Source organism: Lipotes vexillifer, unplaced genomic scaffold (assembly GCF_000442215.2).
Source record: "Lipotes vexillifer unplaced genomic scaffold, Lipotes_vexillifer_v1.1 scaffold225, whole genome shotgun sequence".
Classification (NCBI taxonomy): domain Eukaryota; kingdom Metazoa; phylum Chordata; class Mammalia; order Artiodactyla; family Lipotidae; genus Lipotes; species Lipotes vexillifer.
The window spans coordinates 568,277-587,387 of NW_006787630.1; the positions used below are offsets into that span (position 1 = coordinate 568,277).

Here is a 19,111-nt window from a genome sequence, read left to right on the forward strand (position 1 = left end):
TTCCCTATTTTTAAAAGTCACCATTATATTGCGTCCCTGTGATTCAGCAGCAAACTAACATCCTGACACAGGGCTGGACCTCAAAGCCAGGAGACCCCAGGAGGGGCCAGTGCTATTTTTGGCAGAGCAAGGAGCTGAGAGAACGGGAAGACTATTTCCTATCACGGCCGCCTGCGAGCAGGGCAAGTGCTGAAGGCACAGGAGCTGCCCCTGCGGGCCGGGCCGGGTACCTGGGGAAGAAAATGCTCTCCACCACGTAGAAGTCCTGCATGAGCACGTCGCGCTCCGGCTTGGAGCTCAGGTTGCCCACGGTGTAGCCAATGCCCAGCTGGATGGCCCCCTTCAGGGTGGAGGACGTGGTCTGCGGAGAAACCCAGCCACATCAAGACCCCCGGGGCCGATCCCTGGCCCAGCCCTCGGCCACCAGGGTGAGAGGCAAGATGGGAGGCCCCCTTGGGACGGGGGGGCGTCATCTGGCCTGCCGCTCAGCCTGCACAACCACACAGCAAGGAAGTGGCCTGGCTGAGATGCCAACACCACCTGGCGCAGCCCCAAGGCCTGTTTTCTATCCAGCTTCTAGAAGGTTCCCACATCTCAAAACTGCCCCAACACAGCAAGGGTCTTTGGGGGATTTTGCCAGGGTTTCCTTTGGGGGGAGGGCACAATACACAGCAGTGCCCAGGCTGCACTTCCGAGACCAGGGTTCCACCTGTCCACCTTCGAGGGGCTCTGCCTCTCTATTCCTCGGTCCCCACCCCGGTCAAGGATGGAGGTGACAGCGTCAGCCCTCCCGGGGCCACCCTCATGCCCGCCCACACTGGAGGAGCACCAGCTGCCTGTCCGTCTGCCAGCACCGCCGCTCATGTTACTGTCACTGTGAGCCCTAAGCAACGCTCCCACCACTGAGGAAAGACACCTCGGCCCCCAAGTCACTGACTCTGGCCCCCAGCACCCCCAATGCAGGAGCAAGCCCTTCCCCGGCACCCGCCTCTCCTCCTGAAACCCCCCGCGAGCCACTCCCTCAAGATGCTACTGACTGAACACAGCTCTCCAGAGAAGATATGCAGACAGTCAACAAGCACAGGAGAAGGTGCTGAACACCACCAGCCACCAGGAAGATGCAAATCTGGACACAGTGAGACCCGCTTCCCACGTGCTGGGAGGGACAGAACCAGATAGACAGACAACAAGCACCATGGAGGCCCAGAGAGTGGAATCCTTGTGCTCAGCTGCTGAGAATGGAAAAAAGGGTAGCCGCTGCGGACAGAGTCTGGCAGCTCCTCCACTGGGTTACATATGGCTCTCATGGTTCCACTCCTAGGTGTGCAGCCCAGAGAGAGCAGCACAGTCCACATGAAAACCTGTACACAAACCTTCACAGCAGCACTACTCACAACAGTCGAAGAGTGGCAACAACCCAAGTGTCCATTGATGGATGGTGGATACACAAAATGGTTCCCTCCACACACGCGAGCATCACTCGGCCACGAAAAGGGGTGAAGCCCCGACACTCACTACAACGTGCACGGACCCTGAGAACACGATGCTCAGTGAGAGAAGCCAGATGCAGAAAGACACACAGGGTGTGATTCCACTGATGGGAAACGTCCAGAACAGGCCGATCCACGGGGACAGAGAGTGGGTTCCTCATTGTCAGGGGCTGGGGACGGGGTGGAGGAGGCTAAGGGGTATGGGGCTTCTCTTGGAGATTAAGAGAGATGTTTTAAAGTTGACCGTGGCGATTGTTGTACAGCTCTGAATACTCTAGAAACCACCTAACTGAACACTTCAGAAGGGTGACTCACAGGCTGCACGCACTGGCCCCCAGCAAAGCTGGTATTTTAGGGGGCGCAGCAAGGCGGGGGGAGTGGGGGGACCAGAGGCAGCGGGGCCCAGGGTTGCCTCTCACATCCCCGGCCCGACCCCTCCTCTCCTCAGCCCCACTTTCAGAGGGAACGGAGGGAGCTGTGATTTCCTCTTGCCCAAGGTCACGCCCAAGGCCACGGGTGACTCAAGGAGCCCAGCAGGTGGTGCAGCCTCAGAGCACCCGCCGGCAACCAGCAACCGAGAGCAACTACCTCCAGCCACCTAGTCTCCAGCCACCTACGGCCGCGGCCCACACCCGACCTTCAGGGCCCGGTGCACCCACGAGAACCCCTCGCCCCACCCCCGCCGACGGAGGGCAGAGCAGGCACCTTCTTGTAGGTGGTCTCGCCGGATGCGTCCACACCCCGATGACCCAGCTTCTTCCCGTGGCCAGGGCCCGGCTGTCCAGTCGTCAGCAGGGCCTGAAGAAGAGGAAGCAGGAAGTGCTCACAACTGGCAGCGAGGCCGCTGCAGGGCCAGGGTGCTCTGCAAATCCTGCCAAGAAAGGGGCCTCGTTGCCGCCCGGCCGGAGCCCCGGGCGGGGGCCGCTGGGGGCGGCATGCAGGGCACTCGGGCTCCACGCCCGGGCGGGCCGCCCCCAAACCGGGACCGCCGGCTGCTCTAGAAAGCAGGAAGGTCAGCAGCCCCGGCCCTCTGCAGGCGGGGGGACAAGAGCCCCAATTTCGGGGTCTCCCCCCACCTGGCACTGCTGACTTGGGGCTGGTCACTCTGTGAAGGGGGCGTCCCTGGCCCCCCCACTCGCTTCCAGGAGCCCCCCAGTCGTGACAACCACAGACGCCCCCAGACATGGCCAGGTGAGACCCTCTGGGCTGGAATGACTGCAAACAGCATCTCGCCCCTGAGGGAAGGAGTCCCGCTGGCCTGGGAGCAGGCTGGCTCCTGCCAGCTCCAGGGGACACATGTGGCATCCCAGCAACGTCGTGTGGAAGCCGCTGGCCCCCGTGTGTGACATCACAGGGGGAGGATGGTGGATGGGGCAGTGGGGCCTGGAGGGACACAGGTGCCAGCTCAGAGCCGGGGCTCCACGAGTCACGGACATTTAAGAAGCACCTGCCACCACCTGAAGGGCTCAGACCAGCCTGTTCTGCACGCTGGTCGCCAGGGGCCAGGCTCCGCTCAGGGAACATTAGTTGCCAGCCCTGCTCCGCACCCATCTCTGGCTCCCCACTGCCTGCGGCCTGGACGCCCTCCGGGACCCCAGCAGGTGGACAAAGCTCACCTAAGAAGGACCTGAGTGCCCAGACGCGTCCTGGGAGAGGAGCCTGGCTGGGAGGGAAGGCAGACACCCGGGCAGGGCGGGGGCTCCTGTGCACCTTGGCTGCCTCTAACCCGCTGTCCGCGGCTCCTTGGACAACAGGGCTCACAGACGCCCCTCGCAGGCGGCCTCCGGGAGTGACCGGAAACTGACCAGGGACTGGGCACCCGGGGCTCACACGGGCGGACAGGACTGGAGGGACCCGGACAGGTGTGTGGGGCTGCTGGGGCGCCATCCTGGAGGCGCGGCTGGCGGGCGGTGGCTCCACCCTCTCCAGGTCCCTTCCGCCTCCCCGCTCCCCGGACAGCCCAGGGTAGGATCCTTGGGGCCCTCCCCGCCCGCCCCACCCCTCCCTGAAACTCAAGACGCTGGCGGGGCAGACAGGTTTTCACCGTCTGACGACAGCTGCTTATTTGATTGGCCAGTATCTGGGCCCAGAGAGGTGCAGGGAGATGGCCGAGGCCACAGAGCAGGATGCGGGCTGGGCCGGGCACTTCCGGTCCACCTTCGGGAGGCAGGCCAGGGTGGGGCCCATGGGACACTCACCTCCACCGGGGTCGTCTTCTTCGGGGCCGAACCTGAGGGGGAGAAGGGAGACTTCAGTCTGGACATGGGGGTGCCACCATACATGCACCCTGCACCCCTGGCAAGGCCGTGAGGACCCCACATGGCCGACAGGCCTGGAGACGTGATGCAGGCGGGCTGGACGAGGGGCCCCGAGGCGGGAGAAGCTGCGGGAGCAACCACCCCGACGTGGCCGCGCAGACGGGAGGTGGGAGAGGAGAAACGGCACAGCCCACCGCCAGGAGGGCCCCGGGCGAGGGCAGGTGGTCATCGCAGGGAAGGGGCAGCAGCGATCGGCGGCTGGGGCCCAGGCTGGAGTGACGGCGTGGCTCCCGAGGCAGCCAGGCCAGCCAAGGACGCTGCCTGGCTCCCACCCACACGGCTCCCATCTGGGGTCCGGGGGGCCCAGGAGGCTCACGTGGGGAGCCCTCAGGCCAACCACTGACCCCTCTGACCTCGGTGTCCTCACCCAGAAAGCAGGCTTCTGCTGAGGATTATCTGTTCAGTGAGTGTGATCAGCAGATATCCGTCGCCCCAAGGATGTCCACATTCTGATCCCAGAATGGGCTTTAAAGGTGGGGTTGAGGCCCCTGAGATGGGGGTGACCCTGGATTCCCTGGGGTCCTTATAAGAGGGAGGTGGGAGGGTCAGAGGCAGAGAGAGACGGGAGGTGCTGCGCTGCTGGCTGTGAGGATGCAGGAGGGGTCACGAGCCAGGGGTGCGGCACCTCTAGAAGCTGGAAAAGGTGGAACCGATGCTGCCCTGGCGCCTCCGGAAGGACCAGCCCTGCCCACACCCGGATTTAGCCCCGTGAGGCCCGAGTCAGACTCCTGACCTCCAGGACTGTCAGAGAACCAATCTGTCTGGTTTTAGATCAAGTTTGTGGTGATTTGTCACAGCTGCAACAGGAAACTCAGACACCAGTATCTACCAGGTGTCAGCTTGGAGAGAGGAGGCAAGTGGTGACCAGGACAGTCCCGTCCCCCGCCTTCAAGGGCTCACAGCCCAGGGGGAGCAGAGAAGGGCCTGGACAGTGCAGCAAGTGCCAGCAGGATGACTTGGGGTGACAGGTGGGGGGTCAGATCAGCAAGGGAGGACTTGGGCTTTTACCCCAGGGAGGTGGGAGTCCTGCAGGACCGGGGGTCGGAAACACACCGGACATGACTCAGGTGCCCTCTGGTGGCCGTGGGAGGACAGACAGGGTGAGGACAAAGCCGGGGACCAGTGGGGAGGGGACCGCGCTGGTCCAGGTGGGAGATGATGGGGTGGACCAGGGTGGCTGCTGTGGAGGGGTGAGTGAGAAGTGGGAGGATTCTGGTTAGCTCTGAAGTCAGGAGAGACAGGCTGTGCGCACTGGGGGCGGAGTGAAGAAAAGTGAGGAGTCGGGAATGACTCAGGATCTTGGAGCGACTCACAGGAGAGAGCTGCCTCGACCAAGATGGGGGACCCAGCAGAAGCAGGTTTGAGGGGTGGTCAGATGCAGGGTGGCCATGCTGAGTGTGAGAGCCCCGTGAACCCCCTGCATACCCCCGTGTGAAGACGTCAAGGGGCAGCTGGACCCTGAGTCAGGAGCTCGGGGAGGCCCAGGCTGGAGACAGGGCTGTAGGCAGCTGTCCGGGGGTAGAGGGGGTTCGAGCCCCAAGAGGAGACAAGGCCATCCGGGGAAGGTAGGGGTGGGGGAGGAGAGACGCCCACGGTTGGGGGGTGTGTGGCGGGGGGAGCAAGCGCAGCCGGGGAGCAGCAGGCCCAGGTCAGGGGTCAGAACACCCACTCTATCCACCCGGCTCGGGCCAGGGCTGGGGGGTGGGGACTGACAGCGAACGGGCATTCGGCTTCCTCTGGGAGGATGAGAATGTTCTGGAATCAGTGGTAACGGCTGCAAAACACTGTGCAAGAAACACTGAATTGTACACTTAATAGGGAATTTTATGATATCTATGAATTCTCTCTCGATAAAGAACATAAACCCAAGACGACACGGCCGTGGTGCAGCCAGGCTGGACAGGGTAGGGACTCCCCTGAGCGCCCATCTCTGTGCGCGGCCCCCAGAAGACAGGAAACTGAGGCCAGGTGGGCAGCCAGCTGGGCGCTTCGTGGCAGCATGGCCCACAGAAGGGACCCCCCACCCCCAGAGGACAAAGCCCACGGGCCCTGGAAGGCGCATACCACCACCAGAAAGGGAAACGCCAGCCACATGTGGGTCACAACAGCCATGCCCGCCGGCAACACGCGGGCCTCCCAGCCCGGGCTCCCTGGCCACAGGGATGAACCCGGGCTCAGCCCCTCCCGAGGCCCAGGGGTCCGGTGGAAGGTGCTGGAAAGCCGACATAATATTTTCGTTGGCTGTCCAACAGCAGAACAATGCATGGTTTTGTGTCTGGGGTGTGGGGGAAGGAAGAGCGAACAAGGCAGGAAGCGGCAGTGGACCGCGCAGAACATTCCAGACTTGGTCTGGGGGCCCCAGGCCAGCCCCTTCTTGGCCCATCTGGGGCACCTGAGCCCACAGCCCAACCCCTGTGCCCACCCGAGTCCTCTGCAGCTCCCGGCCCCTCATCCCGGGGTCCAGCTGGTCCAACACGGTGGTCCCGATTCCCCCCCAAGCCCCAGCCCACCACCGAGGCCTCTGCAGTCTCAGGTCTGTGGGAGCGGCCTGGCCAACACCAGCATCGGACGCAAAGTCCCAGCCGGGTCCGCCCTGCCTGGGGACGCTCGAGGGACTGACCTCAGGGTCTCCCCACTTTGTGCCTGGATCTCACCCCCAGGCCCCCCTGCTTCTCCTGGCTGCTGAAGGGGGAGACCCACCCCACCCAGAATACCCCCAGGCGTGAGGCCAGGAGGGGCAGCAGGCAGCCTCCACGCTGGCCCAGGTCACAGGGCAGGGACAGAGCGAGGGGAGGACAGGGAACGGATGGCACACCGGGGACGGCGCCGCGTCCTCTGCCCGGACACTCTCCCCGACGTCCCCCCGGAGGGGCCTCCTCATGGCCTCCCCGGGTCCCGCCATCCACACGCTCTCACTCACTCTCTGCAATTCCCTTTTGGAACCTCGTCTGTCCGTCGCCCTCCTGACCAGGTGGCCCTGTTGCCGGGGGCCATGCGGTTCCTGCACCCGCTTCCACCAGCCGGGCCAGGGGCGGCAGGGACCACGCCAAGATGTCGAACTCCTCCCAGCCCGAGGTGTAACCAATGATCTTTTGAATGAGCCACCCCGCTTTCAAGGAAATTGAGTTTTAAAAATAGCCGGGGGGAGGAAGAGAGTGTGAGGCGCGGCAAAGCTGAGGCCTGGGGGAATCTGGGGGCACAGCTGTGCCTTGGGCCGGGGTCCTCGCAGACACCCCTGCAGCCCGCTGACGAGGGACCCACCCCCTCCTCGGCACACACAGGACCGCTTCTCTACATTTGATGTGGAAAATGAGGCAGAGAAAGCTCCCCAAGGGCCCTGGGAGGGGCCTTAACATCTGTCCTTCAGCAAAACCACCTGGTTTTTTCTACCTTGACGTCTACCCAGAGTCCACCACTGTCCCCGGCTCCTCTCAGCCCCCATCCTCTCCCACCTGGACCAACTCAGTCCCCTCCCCTCTGGTCTCCAGCTCCCACCCTCCCTCCAAGCAGCCACCAGGGGGCACCTGTGAGCACCTGAGTCAGGCCCCACCCCTCCCCTGCCCACAGCCCTCCAGTGCTCCCACCTCCCTGGAGGTAAAAGCCCAAGTCCTCCCTGTGGCCCACAGGGACCTGCACAACCTGCCCCACCCCATCCCTGCACTCCCCCCTCCCTCTCTCCCCATCGCTGACTCTGCTCCAGACATACAGGCCTCCTTGCTGTTCCTCCAACATGCCAGGCCTGGTCCTGCCCCAGGGCCTTTGCACGGGCTGTTCCCACCACCTGAAATGACCTTCCCAAGACCCCTGCAGGGTTTGCTCCCTTGCTTCATCCAAGACCTGGCTCAGACGTCACCCCCTCAGAAAAGCCATCCTCCGACCACCTCGCCCCAAACTGCCTCTCTGAGGCCACTCTCCCCACCTCTCAGCTTTCTCTCTTCCCACCACCTGGCACCACCTGGTGCTTGTCTGTTGCATCTTCCCCCAACTACAGGGGACCAGGTCTGCTTTGTCACCTGCCAACAGGCACCTGCAGAGCTCTGAGTGCTGAGGGGGAGAGGTCCCTCCAGAAAGGGGTGGCAGGGGGCATGAGGCCTGTGGGGTCACTGCAGGGGCTGTGCCCCGAGCACCGCCCACCTGGTGCCCAGGAGAGGGCTGGCTCCCCGTGACTCAGCAAACAAGAAAGCACAAGGCCCAAGAAAGCAGGAAGCAGTGCCAGGGCAGCACTCACTCACTTCCCCTATTAGCTGGAAAGGTCTGGCCACAGAAGCAGAGTCCTGCAGGAAGGCCACGGGGAAGCCGGGCATCCCATGGGCATGGCAGGAAGCTGGGGCCCCCGGTCAGGCCGGGCCGCCCACAAGCCACACCGGGAAATCTGCTTGTAACCCAAAAGGACAGTCGGCTCTGTGGCCAGCAGCCGTGTGACTCACCCCAAGCTACAGAATTCGACGGAAAGGACCGTGTGACGGTGAGGAAGGCGGGCAGCTTCTGGTTCCACCCTCGGGGTCCCTGCTGGGGCCCTGGGGGAGACGCCCTGGTGGGGGGCAGGCAGCCCCCTCCCCCGAGGCCTGTGAGCGCGGGAGCCTCCTAGACTTCATGCCGCCCACTGAACCCGACCCAGATGGCAGAAGCGCAGGCAAGCGTGTGCAGTTCGCAGCCACGCAGCTAAGGTGGCTGTTACACAGCAGTAGCTGACTGACGCAGGTACCACACGTCCACATCAAGAGCACTTCTGAGAGGAATATAAGGATCCAGTTCCAGGGATTCCTTTGGGAGAGGGCTAAATGAGAGAGCACTTTACCTCCTCTGCCCAACTTGCATTCCTCACGCTCACAAAAGCATTAAACGTGCCACACGACAGACCACTCATCCTTAAAAAGGCATGAAGCACTGATACTCGCTGCAACGTGGATGGACCCTGAGAACACGATGGTCAGCGAGAGAAGACAGACGCAGAAGGACACGTGGTGAGTGATTCCATTGATGGGAAACGTGCAGGACAGGCAGATCCAGAGAGACAGAGAGGGGGTTCCTGGTTGTCAGGGGCTGGGGGGAGGGGATGGGGACTGACTGCCCATGGGGACTGGTTTCTTTCTGGGGGGATGGAACGTTCTGGAATTAGATTTTGGTGGTGGTGGCACAACAAAGCGAATATCATAAAGACGACTGAATTGTGTATTTTAAAAGGGTGAATTTTATGGTATGCGAACTCTATCTGAAAAAAAATTTTTTTTTAAGGAATGAATCCCTTTAGTTGCAAAAACACCACCCAGTGATGTGCGGCACCAGAGCCTTCTCCAAACCCTGCCCCTCTAGCCGTGATGCTGCAAAGCAAGAGTATGCAGGCCTCAGTCTCCCCACCTCTGACACAGGGTCGTGCAACCAGGTGGAGGTGTGAGCTCAGGAAGAGCAGCCAGCCCTCCAGGCCGCTGCCGCCCCACCTCCTGTGGAGGAGGACCAGTGTTTCCTGCTATTTCCAACCCATCCTGGGGCCAGACATCCATAAAGCGCAGTAAGAATCAGCTGCCGGAGAAGAGAAGTGAAGACACGCCAGATCAGGCCCGAGGTTTTGCTCCTGACTCCGCGCGCACACGACTGCAGTCAAACCAGACAGAAGTCACTGCCGCGGACCCCCACCTCCTGCTCTCACCTTGTGGAGGACCCACCGTCGTGTCAGCTGTTACACTCTGTGCAGCCCGGCCTCGGCATCTCCTCTCCCCTCTGCGGACAGTGTGGGAGGCTCCGGGCACCCCCAAAGCCCACTCGCTGACCCAGCCCGCCCCCCAGCACTGCAGACACAAGGGCCGGGTCGCTCTCTGTGGAGCCGTCCTGGGCGCTGTGGGATGTGGAGCTGCATCCCTGCCCCCCCAGTGGACACCAGGGGCCGCCCAGTCGTGACGACTACAGGGGACAGGGTCGCCCAGGTGAGACCGTCTGCCCTAGTCCCTGTGGTCGAAAGCCCTTGGACGAGACGTTTACCACGGCAGTGACAGCCAGCGTCACGCCCTGCCGCTGTGCAGGCCCTGTCCCACAGACCACACGCCCCGCCCTGCCACTCATCCCTAACGCCACACTGACCGGGTGACATGGGTACTGGCCTCCCCAGTCTGCATGGGGACCTGAGGCGACGGTCCCCATGGGAAAGCAACAGGCAGAGGTGTGAGCCCAGGCACCCCTGACTCCACAGCCCGGTGCTTGGCGAGTATATCCCTCGGTTACACCATCAGAAACCCCCTACCTGGGCTTTCTTTCTGGATGTACAGCGTTGATGTGAGCTGAGTCAACTTTCAAAATCACAATGTTTTGGAGATAAACCTGGGTTCCTTGAAAAACGAGCAGATCTACATAGACAAGGCCAACATCCTCACTTGCCTGGATCCACGTTCTTGCCCTTCGTGGTCTGTTCCCCGCACGGTGGCCAGAGGACGCCGGCGAGTACCTGAGCCAGACACCACCTGATTTAATGACCACATTTCACTACCACCATTTTACAGAAGGGGGCGCACGGGTTTGGAGAAATTTAGGAAGTTATCCCAAGTCAAAGGTGAAAAACCTTACGATCACACCTCAGAATAAGCCATGTCCAAAAAACTATTAAGAGACTACAGGAAAGGGGGAAAAAAAAAAAGCGGGGATGGGTCGTGAGGCAGGAACAACCTTTACTTAAAAATAAGTAGGGTGGGCTTCCCTGGTGGTGCAGTGGTTAAGAATCTGCCTGCCGGGCTTCCCCAGTGGCGCAGTGGTTAAGAATCCACTTGCCAATGCAGGGGACACGGGTTCGAGCCCTGGTCTGAGAAGATCCCACATGCCACGGAGCAACTAAGCCTGTGCGCCACAACTACTGAGCCTGCGCCCTAGAGCCCGTGAGCCACAACTACTGAGCCCACGCACCACAACTACTGAAGCCCGTGAGCCTAGAGCCCATGCTCTGCAACAAGAAAAGCCACCGTGATGAGAAGCCCACACACCACAGTGAAGAGTAGCTCCTGCTCGCCACAACTAGAGAAAGCCCACGAGCAGCAACAAAGACCCAACACAGCCAAAAATAAATAAATAAATTTATTTAAAAAAATAATAAACAAGTAGGGGAATTCCCTGGCAGTCTAGTGGTTAGGACTCTGCGCTTCCACTGCAGGGGGCACGGGTTTGATCCCTGGTCAGGGAACTAAGATCCCACATGCCGAGCAGTATGGCCAAAACGAAAACAAAAGCAAACAAAAAAAACTACAAAGTGAACACAGTAACATATTAATATCAACCACAAGACAAGGAGTGCAGCTGTGAGGGTTACCACTCCAGTGGGGGCACTGGCCAATGCAGTAAGAAAAAAGGAAAGTAATGAATATTGAAAAGAAAAAAGACAAAATTTTAGAAAATCTAAGAGAACCAACTGACCAATCATTGAATTAAATGGAGCAGAGCAAGGTGGCCAGACAGATACCAGTGACTCACCTGAGGTCATATTGCAGACACGTCGGGAACAAGTGGGATCTGGGAGTTTCTGCCCTCTGCACCCACCATCTGCTCTTATATGTCTGCCTATCCATGGTTTCACACTTGGGCTAATTTTAATCTGTCAAATGTAGACGACCTCTCTGATTAAAAGACATTAACAGGGCAGCTGCTAATCCTTCCTTCACCAAGGTCACACCTGGTGTGACACTGAATAGATGTGAATCTGGGGTCAACACCACACAGTGACAGAAATAAAGAACTTTCATATGTTTATATTACCTCAGACTTTTACCGCCAGCATTAATGACAGGGAAGGCTAAGAAGTCTAGAGTTAATAACTGATCAGAGTAGTTAACATCCCAAAGAACATGCTGAAAAATATCCAACTCTAGTTAGTGATACACAAACGTAAGTGTTTCAGGTGGAGTGTGCTGATGTCTGCAACTCTGAAATGCATCCGTAAAATTAGACGGAGAGAAGGGAGGATGAGTGATGGGCAGGTGGATGCAGGAATGAAGTAAATCAGCAAAATGTTAATTGTAGGATCCAAGCAGTAATCAGTCAGTGTCCACTGTCCAATTCTTTCAACTTTTCAGTACGGTTGAAGATTTCCTTAATAAAATCTTTTTCCTCCGGATTAAAGGTGAATTTTCACCTTTGATGTCAGGTGGTTTTGAACTTTGGAGAAACACATTTTTGAGCAGATTCTGCCCAAAGAATGTGAGTGATCACAGGGGCAGTAGCGGACACTACTGAGCACCAGCGTGCCAGGCCCAAGGCACGGCGTAACAGGCGTTGCTCATCACACGTTGGAGCAGGCACGTGCCTACCTCAGGGGCTTTGCACTTGCTGTGCCCTCTGCCTGGGACGCGCTATCCCTACACCTCCTCGTGGCTGGCTCCTGTCCTCCGTGCTCGGGTCTCAGCATGAATGTCTCGTCCTAGAGACCTTCCCCAACCACACCAGCCCTTTCCCACCCCCAACCCCTTGCACCCTCTACCGCGCCCGTTTATTTTATGATACACATCACTGTCTGAAGCTAACTTCTTGATCGCCTTACTCCTTCCTGGGAGAGCAGAGACCGGACTGTCTCGTTCACAGCCTCTTCCCCAGACCTAGCCCGCCTGCTGCCACACAGTAGGAGCATAGTAACTACAGGTCCAATGAGCTGGGGCAGGGGAGGCTAGGATGGAGAGAAGGGGATGGACGGATGGGGGAGCAATCTCAGAGGGGGACAGCCAGGATGAGGAGACCCTGTTATGGGAGGAAGTGGGGCTGGGACCCCTATCACTGAGACAGGGGCCCGGGAGGGACATCCTGGAGGTGGCTGGACATGCAGGGCTGGGGGCACGTGGGAGATGGCCTGTGGAGGTGGCAGCTGATGCCTAGAGCAGCGCTCAGCGCACAGCAGGTGCTCGCTGAGTCAGCAAATGAATGGATGAAGACACGGACACTGGGAAGCACCGCCCGGCCCACAGCGGGGCTTGGCTGGGCCCACTGGAGGAATCCACACCTGAGGTCTGATTCCCCGTCACAGCCAGGTGGCTCCGAGTCCACAGCCACCAACCAGCTGCGGCTGTGGCATAGCGAGTGGGGCCTCACCGCGGGAGGACTTGGGCCATGGTCTGGAACTTCAGAACAGATGGCAGGTCTCCAAAAACTGTGTGGGGATTAATACAAGCTATTTCCCTCCTCTTGCATGTTTTCTCTTATGATTTTGCATTTATCACTTTGCACCCTGGAACGGAGAATGGAACCAGGTGAGGAATGAAAAATTTTCCCCAGTAAGCAACTTCCCAGATGATATTCTATCTGTTCACTCATTCATTCATTCCTTCATTCATTCACTCGTAACAAACTCAGTGAGCATCCCTTAGGTATAGGGTCCTGTTTTACGGATAAAATAGTCCAGAGGAAACTGGTTCCTTGCCTAATGTTTAATAAGAAGAGAGTTTAAACACCCAGAAAAGCACACAATAAAATAAAAGACAACAATGTGTTACTATGCAGGTTAAACAAATCTTTTTTTGTTTATCCCTTAAGTCAGGGGTCAGCAAGCAGTTTCCGTGCAGGGTCAGAGGAGACCCAGCAGAGGCCACCCAGGCGCCCTGGTGAGGGGAGTGACCTAAAGGTGGTTCTCACCCATGGTGGCCTGCTCCCATGGGACACTGCACAGTGTCTGGGGACATCTGTGCTCGTCACCACTAGGGGGCTCCTGGCATCCAGTGGGTGGCAGCAGGGATGCTGCTCCACAACCCACAGCTCCAAGGATACCCCCAGGGAATGACCCAGCCTGACATCAGCAGTGCCGGGGGGAGACCTGGAGCAAATATAAAGATGTGTGGTACAGGGGGGCAGAGCCTGTACATGGGGGTTCATTATACTATTCTCTGGGTGTTTAAAATATTTCATGATAAAGATATACTTACTCGTACTATCCTGTCTGCCTTGCATTCTGTTTGAGGTGCCCCGTAATAAAAGGCTATGGCACACACACAGCACCCGCTGCGCTGAGCTGGCGCCCCACTAGCTGAGTCTCCAACCCTCTCAACACCCCTGGGAGGTAATCACCGTTGGACCCACTTCATAGCCAGGGAGGCTGAGGCCCAGAGGTCCAGCGAGTTCAAAGGCTCCAACGTCACCATTCGCTGCACCGAGAGCCACATCGCAGGCCTGAGGGGGAGGAAGGCTCTGGTGCCATTTCCAGGTAAACCAGGTGTTGGAGCCACGGAGCTTGACCAAGGCTGCATGGCCAGCAAGCCCCGGGGCCTGGGTGGGGTTCTCGGCCTCTGAGACCAGGCTCCAGGGCAAGCCCCTTCCCCACCCCTGGCTGCCCATCCAGCCGCTGGCGGAGAGATGCAGAGGCCCGGACAAGTGCACTGGCTGCAAACACGCTCCCAGGAGGCCAGGCTTTCAGAGAGCCAGCTGTGCTGCCACACAGCTCTGGGCCCGTTTACCCAACAGCGCGGGGCTGGGGGCAGGGGGACAAATGGGGGCAGGGCCCCCTCTTAGCAAAGGTATCTCATCAACTCAAGCCGTCAAGACACACGAGGTCCTGGCACCAGGAAATAAGGCCTCTTTTCTCACCATGAAGCAGTTGCCAGTCCCATTTCCCTCTTCACTCTGGCTCCTAGGGAGCTCAGAGTCAGACTGGCAGCCTCGCCCCCCAGCTCCCTGTCCTTAGAGGCAGGACAGCACCAGCTCGCGAGGTGACACGGGGAACTCCCCTCCTAGTCTGGCAGTTCAGGGGCAAGTCCCAACCTCCTGAGCCTCAGTTTACCCACCTGCCAAACAGGTAAGAACAGTGCTGAGCTCCCAGGGTGTGGAGAGGAGTCTGAGGCACATAGAAAGCCATCCCCAAACGCACCTTGTTAGTTTTCCCATTGTCACCCTCCCCCACTTTCTTCCATTCATCACGCATGTTCACTCGGTGAGTGTGGTGGGGACGGTCATGGGGCGCAGGCAGGGCACAGCAGAAGCAGCACAGGACAGCTGGCGCCACACGCTCCCCTGCCGACCCAGGTGTGCAGCCATGCGAGGTCTGCGCTCCCCCTCAGCGAACATGGCCCACTTCACACCCTCCCATCTGGTCCCTGGCCTCGTGTCCCTTCACACCGACATCTCCAGGGAGCCACACAACCCTCGCCCTTGGAACAACATCCCCGCGTGCCTGGGTTCCTTTCCAGAGTCCTCTGTGTGGGGAGGGAGTTGTGGTTGCCTTCCAGGGCCACGGCCACCTCCCCTCTTCAGCAGACTCGACGGTTGCGGGGAGCCAGCTGGGCAGCCTGAGCCCCGGGCAGGGCAGGCATCAGGGGAGCCGAGAGCAGCCTCCCGCCAGACAGTATGTGACAGGGCGCTGCAGGTCTGCTGGGGAACGTCCACCTGACACCCAGACAACCAGTTGCTGGGGACCCCTGCCTCACACCGTGCATAGGAATCAACCCTGGACAGGGAAAGACTTAAAAGCAAAAGATAAAAAAACTTTAGAAGGAAATCAAGGAGAATGTCTTTCTGTTCTGGGGTGGGTGGGGATTAATGTCTCCCGTGCAAAGTATGAGCTAAGTGGAGCTCCAGGGGGTCCCCAGGGCCCCATGTGCACCTGGGTCCCTGCAGACTCACTGAGCCCCCGAGGGCAACTCTCGGAGGTGCTCAGGCCACCAGGCCAAGCTGGGCCGGCCCGTCTGCACAACAACCAGAAGCTTCCTCCCGAACCCTTTCTGGGGCTTTCCCTGACCCTCCGGGTGGAGCTGTGTTGCCAACTGTGTCCTGCACCTGGCCTGGGGCCCTGCGGCCATCTGGTCACCTGTCCCCGCCTCCACTGGGCTCAAGGACAGAGTCGCTGCCAGGGCCGGCACCGGCCTGTCACGGAGCGCAGGCTCACCTCACGTTGGATGACCGACTTTTGCTCTGCCCTGGGGCACAGACATGCCTGGCCCACACTATCACCGCACCTCCTCCTCTGCGGATTTGGGTGCTGGGGTGAGGGAAGCCACATCCGGAGTCCCAGAGCAGTGAGGCTCTGATGCAGCCAGGCCTGGTCCCACTCACCCAGGGCTGAGGCGCCCTGCCTTTGGGTTGGACAGGGGCTCCCCAGGGGAAACCAGGTCGCTAGCGTCAGTGCTCGGGAAGTGGCCAGCAGACGGGAGCCAGGTGGGAGGACAGTGGCCAGAGCGTGGTGGGGACAGTGCTCCCCCGACCCTGAAGGTGCCTGGCAGAGGGTCATGCGCTATCTCAGGACTGATGCTCGAGGTTTCTTGGCCCAGTTTGCCTCCCAGATGTATTTTTATTCTCCGCCCGGGCTGGGCGGCACACACCGCACTGGATTCCAGCAGACGGAGGGCACTGAGGGAGGCGGGGCCATGGCCGGAGGCCCCCTGGCTGCTCACGGGGTGGTACTGCCAGTTGGGGGGTGCTGCTCTCACAGTCCATTGTGGGCCCCATTTCCTAGGGGCCCCCAGACCCTATAGGCCAGACCAGGAGCCAGGCCCCTGACGGCTGGCTGGGCCCTGGGGGTGTCACAGGGGCTCCTGCACTTCGAAGCCCCTCTGAGCCAGGCATGGTGGAGCTGACTGCCCAGCTCCACCCAGTGAGACAAGGGCTACAAGTGCCCCATTTTACAGATGAGAAAACAGAGGCTCCAAGGCCAAACAAGCTGCCTGATCCCACAGCCACAGCAGGGGCCCATCCTGGGGGCGGCTCCTCCAGCCTAGCCCACAGCCTCACTGCAACCTCGTGAGAGATGGAGCCGCGAGGTTTGGGGCTAAGCCACCCTAAGATTCCTGACCCACAGAAAGTGTGAGATGATAAATGTTCATTACTATTTTAAGCCACGAAGTTCTGGGGTAATTTGTTACACGGCAATAACTAACCGATGCTACCTGGGTCTCAACATGGCCCCTGAGGCACAAACGGGAAGAGTGGATGGAGATGGGAGAGCTGTCCAGATGGAGGGCCCTCCCAGCCCGCACCTCCTCCTCCTCCCCCCTCCCTTCACTGTGTTCCCCCTACGTGGCCCCCTCACTGCTCCTCACACACGCCAGGCAGTCCTGCCCCAGGGCCTTTGCACGTGTTTCTCCTCTGCCTGAACGCTGACCCTCCCTGACCACCGGCTGCAGCTGGCTCCCAACCCCACTCTCCGCCACTTATAAGTCTGCTTGGTTTAAACCTTCTTTTTATAGTTTTGCTCCTCCGGTGGCTGCTCCCTTAGTAGCCATGAGCCCCGTGCGGGCAGCAATCACACCCTCCTGCACATCTTCAGCCCAGGGTGCCTGGCACTTGGCAGGATCGTGGGCACCGGCACCCATCCCCTTCTCCCTGGTGATGGCCCCAGGAGTCATGATGAGGTCTGGGGCCAGGGTGCCAGGGCTTGGCTCAGAGGGCACACAGGGGGCAGGAGCCCCAGGGCACAGGCTGCTTTGTGCGAGCCACCAGCTCCAACCCTCCAGTCACTCCAGGGACCAGCCAGGGCAGCAGGGACAAAGAGTTAACGCTGACCAAGTCTGTACCATGAGGCCAGGGCTTTTTTTTTTTTTTTTTTTTTTTTAGCACTCAATAAGGGCTGGTCCAGTGGGCCCAGTCACTGCTGTATGCTCACACCACCACAATGACTTCTTCGTGGATAGATGCAGAATATGTATTTTTTTAACAGCAACAAATGAAAACTGTAGTGTTAAGTGAAAAGAATCAGGTTACAGAATAGAATGTACAGGAAGATCCGTTTTGTGGAAACAACATAAATGCTTTAAGAGAGAACAGGCTGAATATATATCAGAATAACAAAGACGATGTCTGGGTGGTGGGATTACAAGAAAGTTTTGCTTCCCTGTCTACAAATACATTCATTTTAAAAAATAAAGGACATGTTCTATTACTATAATCAGGAAAGAAAGCTATGAAGGGTATTGTTTTTAAATATAAGAACACAGCAGAAGGGGCATTGTGTCTGAAGTTAAAGAACGACGGAAGGTCCTGCCCTTTTCCTCTGTCTCCGGTGCCCAGCAGGTCTCTGAACCAGTGAGCATCCCCACAGCATACGCTGGGCAGCAGCCAGTTCTCACAGGCCAACCTCTGTGTACTAGAAGGTCCCAGCCCCATTGAGAACCCAAGACAAGTCTGACTAGACCAGAAGACAAACAGTCAGAGAAGAAATGCCCACCTTTGCAGTTCCTTCTTAATCAAAGCCCAGGGGAGATTCCTGGCCATTAAGCAGGATTTTTATTTCCATTGGGATGAAGATATTTTAGAATAAATTCTCTCTTATTCCTTAGAATGAATTTTTAAAAGAGGGGATGCATTTCTGCCGGGGGCCGGGTTTTTTTTTTTTTTTTTTTTTTTTTGTGGTACGCGGGCCTCTCACTGTTGTGGCCTCTCCCGTTGCGGGGCACAGGCTCCGGACGCGCAGGCTCAGCGGCCATGGCTCATGGGCCCAGACGCTCCGCAGCATGTGGGATCTTCCCAGACCGGGGCATGAACCCGTGTCCCCTGCATCGGCAGGCAGACTCTCAACCACTGCGCCACCAGGGAAGCCCTAGGCCAGGGCTTTTAATTTGTTTAATCTGCCCAACGGACCCATAAGGCAGGTATTATGATTACCTCCACGTGACAGATGTGGAAGTTGAGGCTCAGAGAGACCAGGTCACTCACCTGAGGTCACCCAGGATAGAGAGGGGACGGATGGACTTGATTCCAGATGGCAGGTTTCAGCCTGAGCAACGACTGTATCCAGGAAAGGAGACAGGAAAGAGCCAGCTGAGAGCCAGCACAGCCTCCCAGGCAGTGGGAAGAGCCAGTGCAAAGGTCCTGGCGCAGGACCGTGCCTGCAGAGCTGGAGGGGGGGCAGGGGGCGGGGGGCGGTCGGCAAGAGGCTGTGATGCCAGAGCAGAGTCAGTGACAAGAGGTGAGGGCAGGGAGGGGACAGGTCCTGACACCACTGTCACCACTGGACCCATGTGTGGCTGGTGATTACGGTCCATCTCCAGCGCTTCCCAGACTGGGGGCTTCCTTGGAGGCAGGGCCAGGGTCTGTCTTGGCCCCCGCTATGACCAGAGGCCAGGCCACAAGGGCGCCCAGACAACTGGACGGGGGAAACACTGGGGTCCCGCCCACAGCAACACAAGTAACTCAAAACGCATCACAAACCTACACGAACGCAAGAGCGGAGACCATAAAACGCTTAGAAGAAAACAGGGAAATCCTCATGACCTTGGGTCAGGTAGGGATTTCTTCACTACAACAACCAAGGCACAGCAGCCGAAGAAAAAAGAGAAACGGAAGCTGGTCAAAACTGACACCACTGGGCTTCCCTGGTAGCACAGTGGTTGAGAGTCCGCCTGCCGATGCAGGGGACACGGG

General features: G+C 59.0%; 1 protein-coding gene across 1 annotated transcript in view; it reads right to left on the bottom strand.

Annotated features, from left to right (window-relative positions):
* Positions 1-19,111, bottom strand: part of PIP5K1C (phosphatidylinositol-4-phosphate 5-kinase type 1 gamma) — a 58,947-nt gene that overhangs the window by 25,502 nt on the left and 14,334 nt on the right. Inside the window, exons 2-4 of the mRNA XM_007460429.1 lie at positions 3,689-3,720; positions 2,196-2,288; positions 231-361 (exon numbers count right to left, since the gene is read on the bottom strand). Coding sequence (XP_007460491.1) covers positions 231-361; positions 2,196-2,288; positions 3,689-3,720 — 256 coding nt within the window. The remainder of the gene's footprint in view (positions 1-230; positions 362-2,195; positions 2,289-3,688; positions 3,721-19,111) is intronic.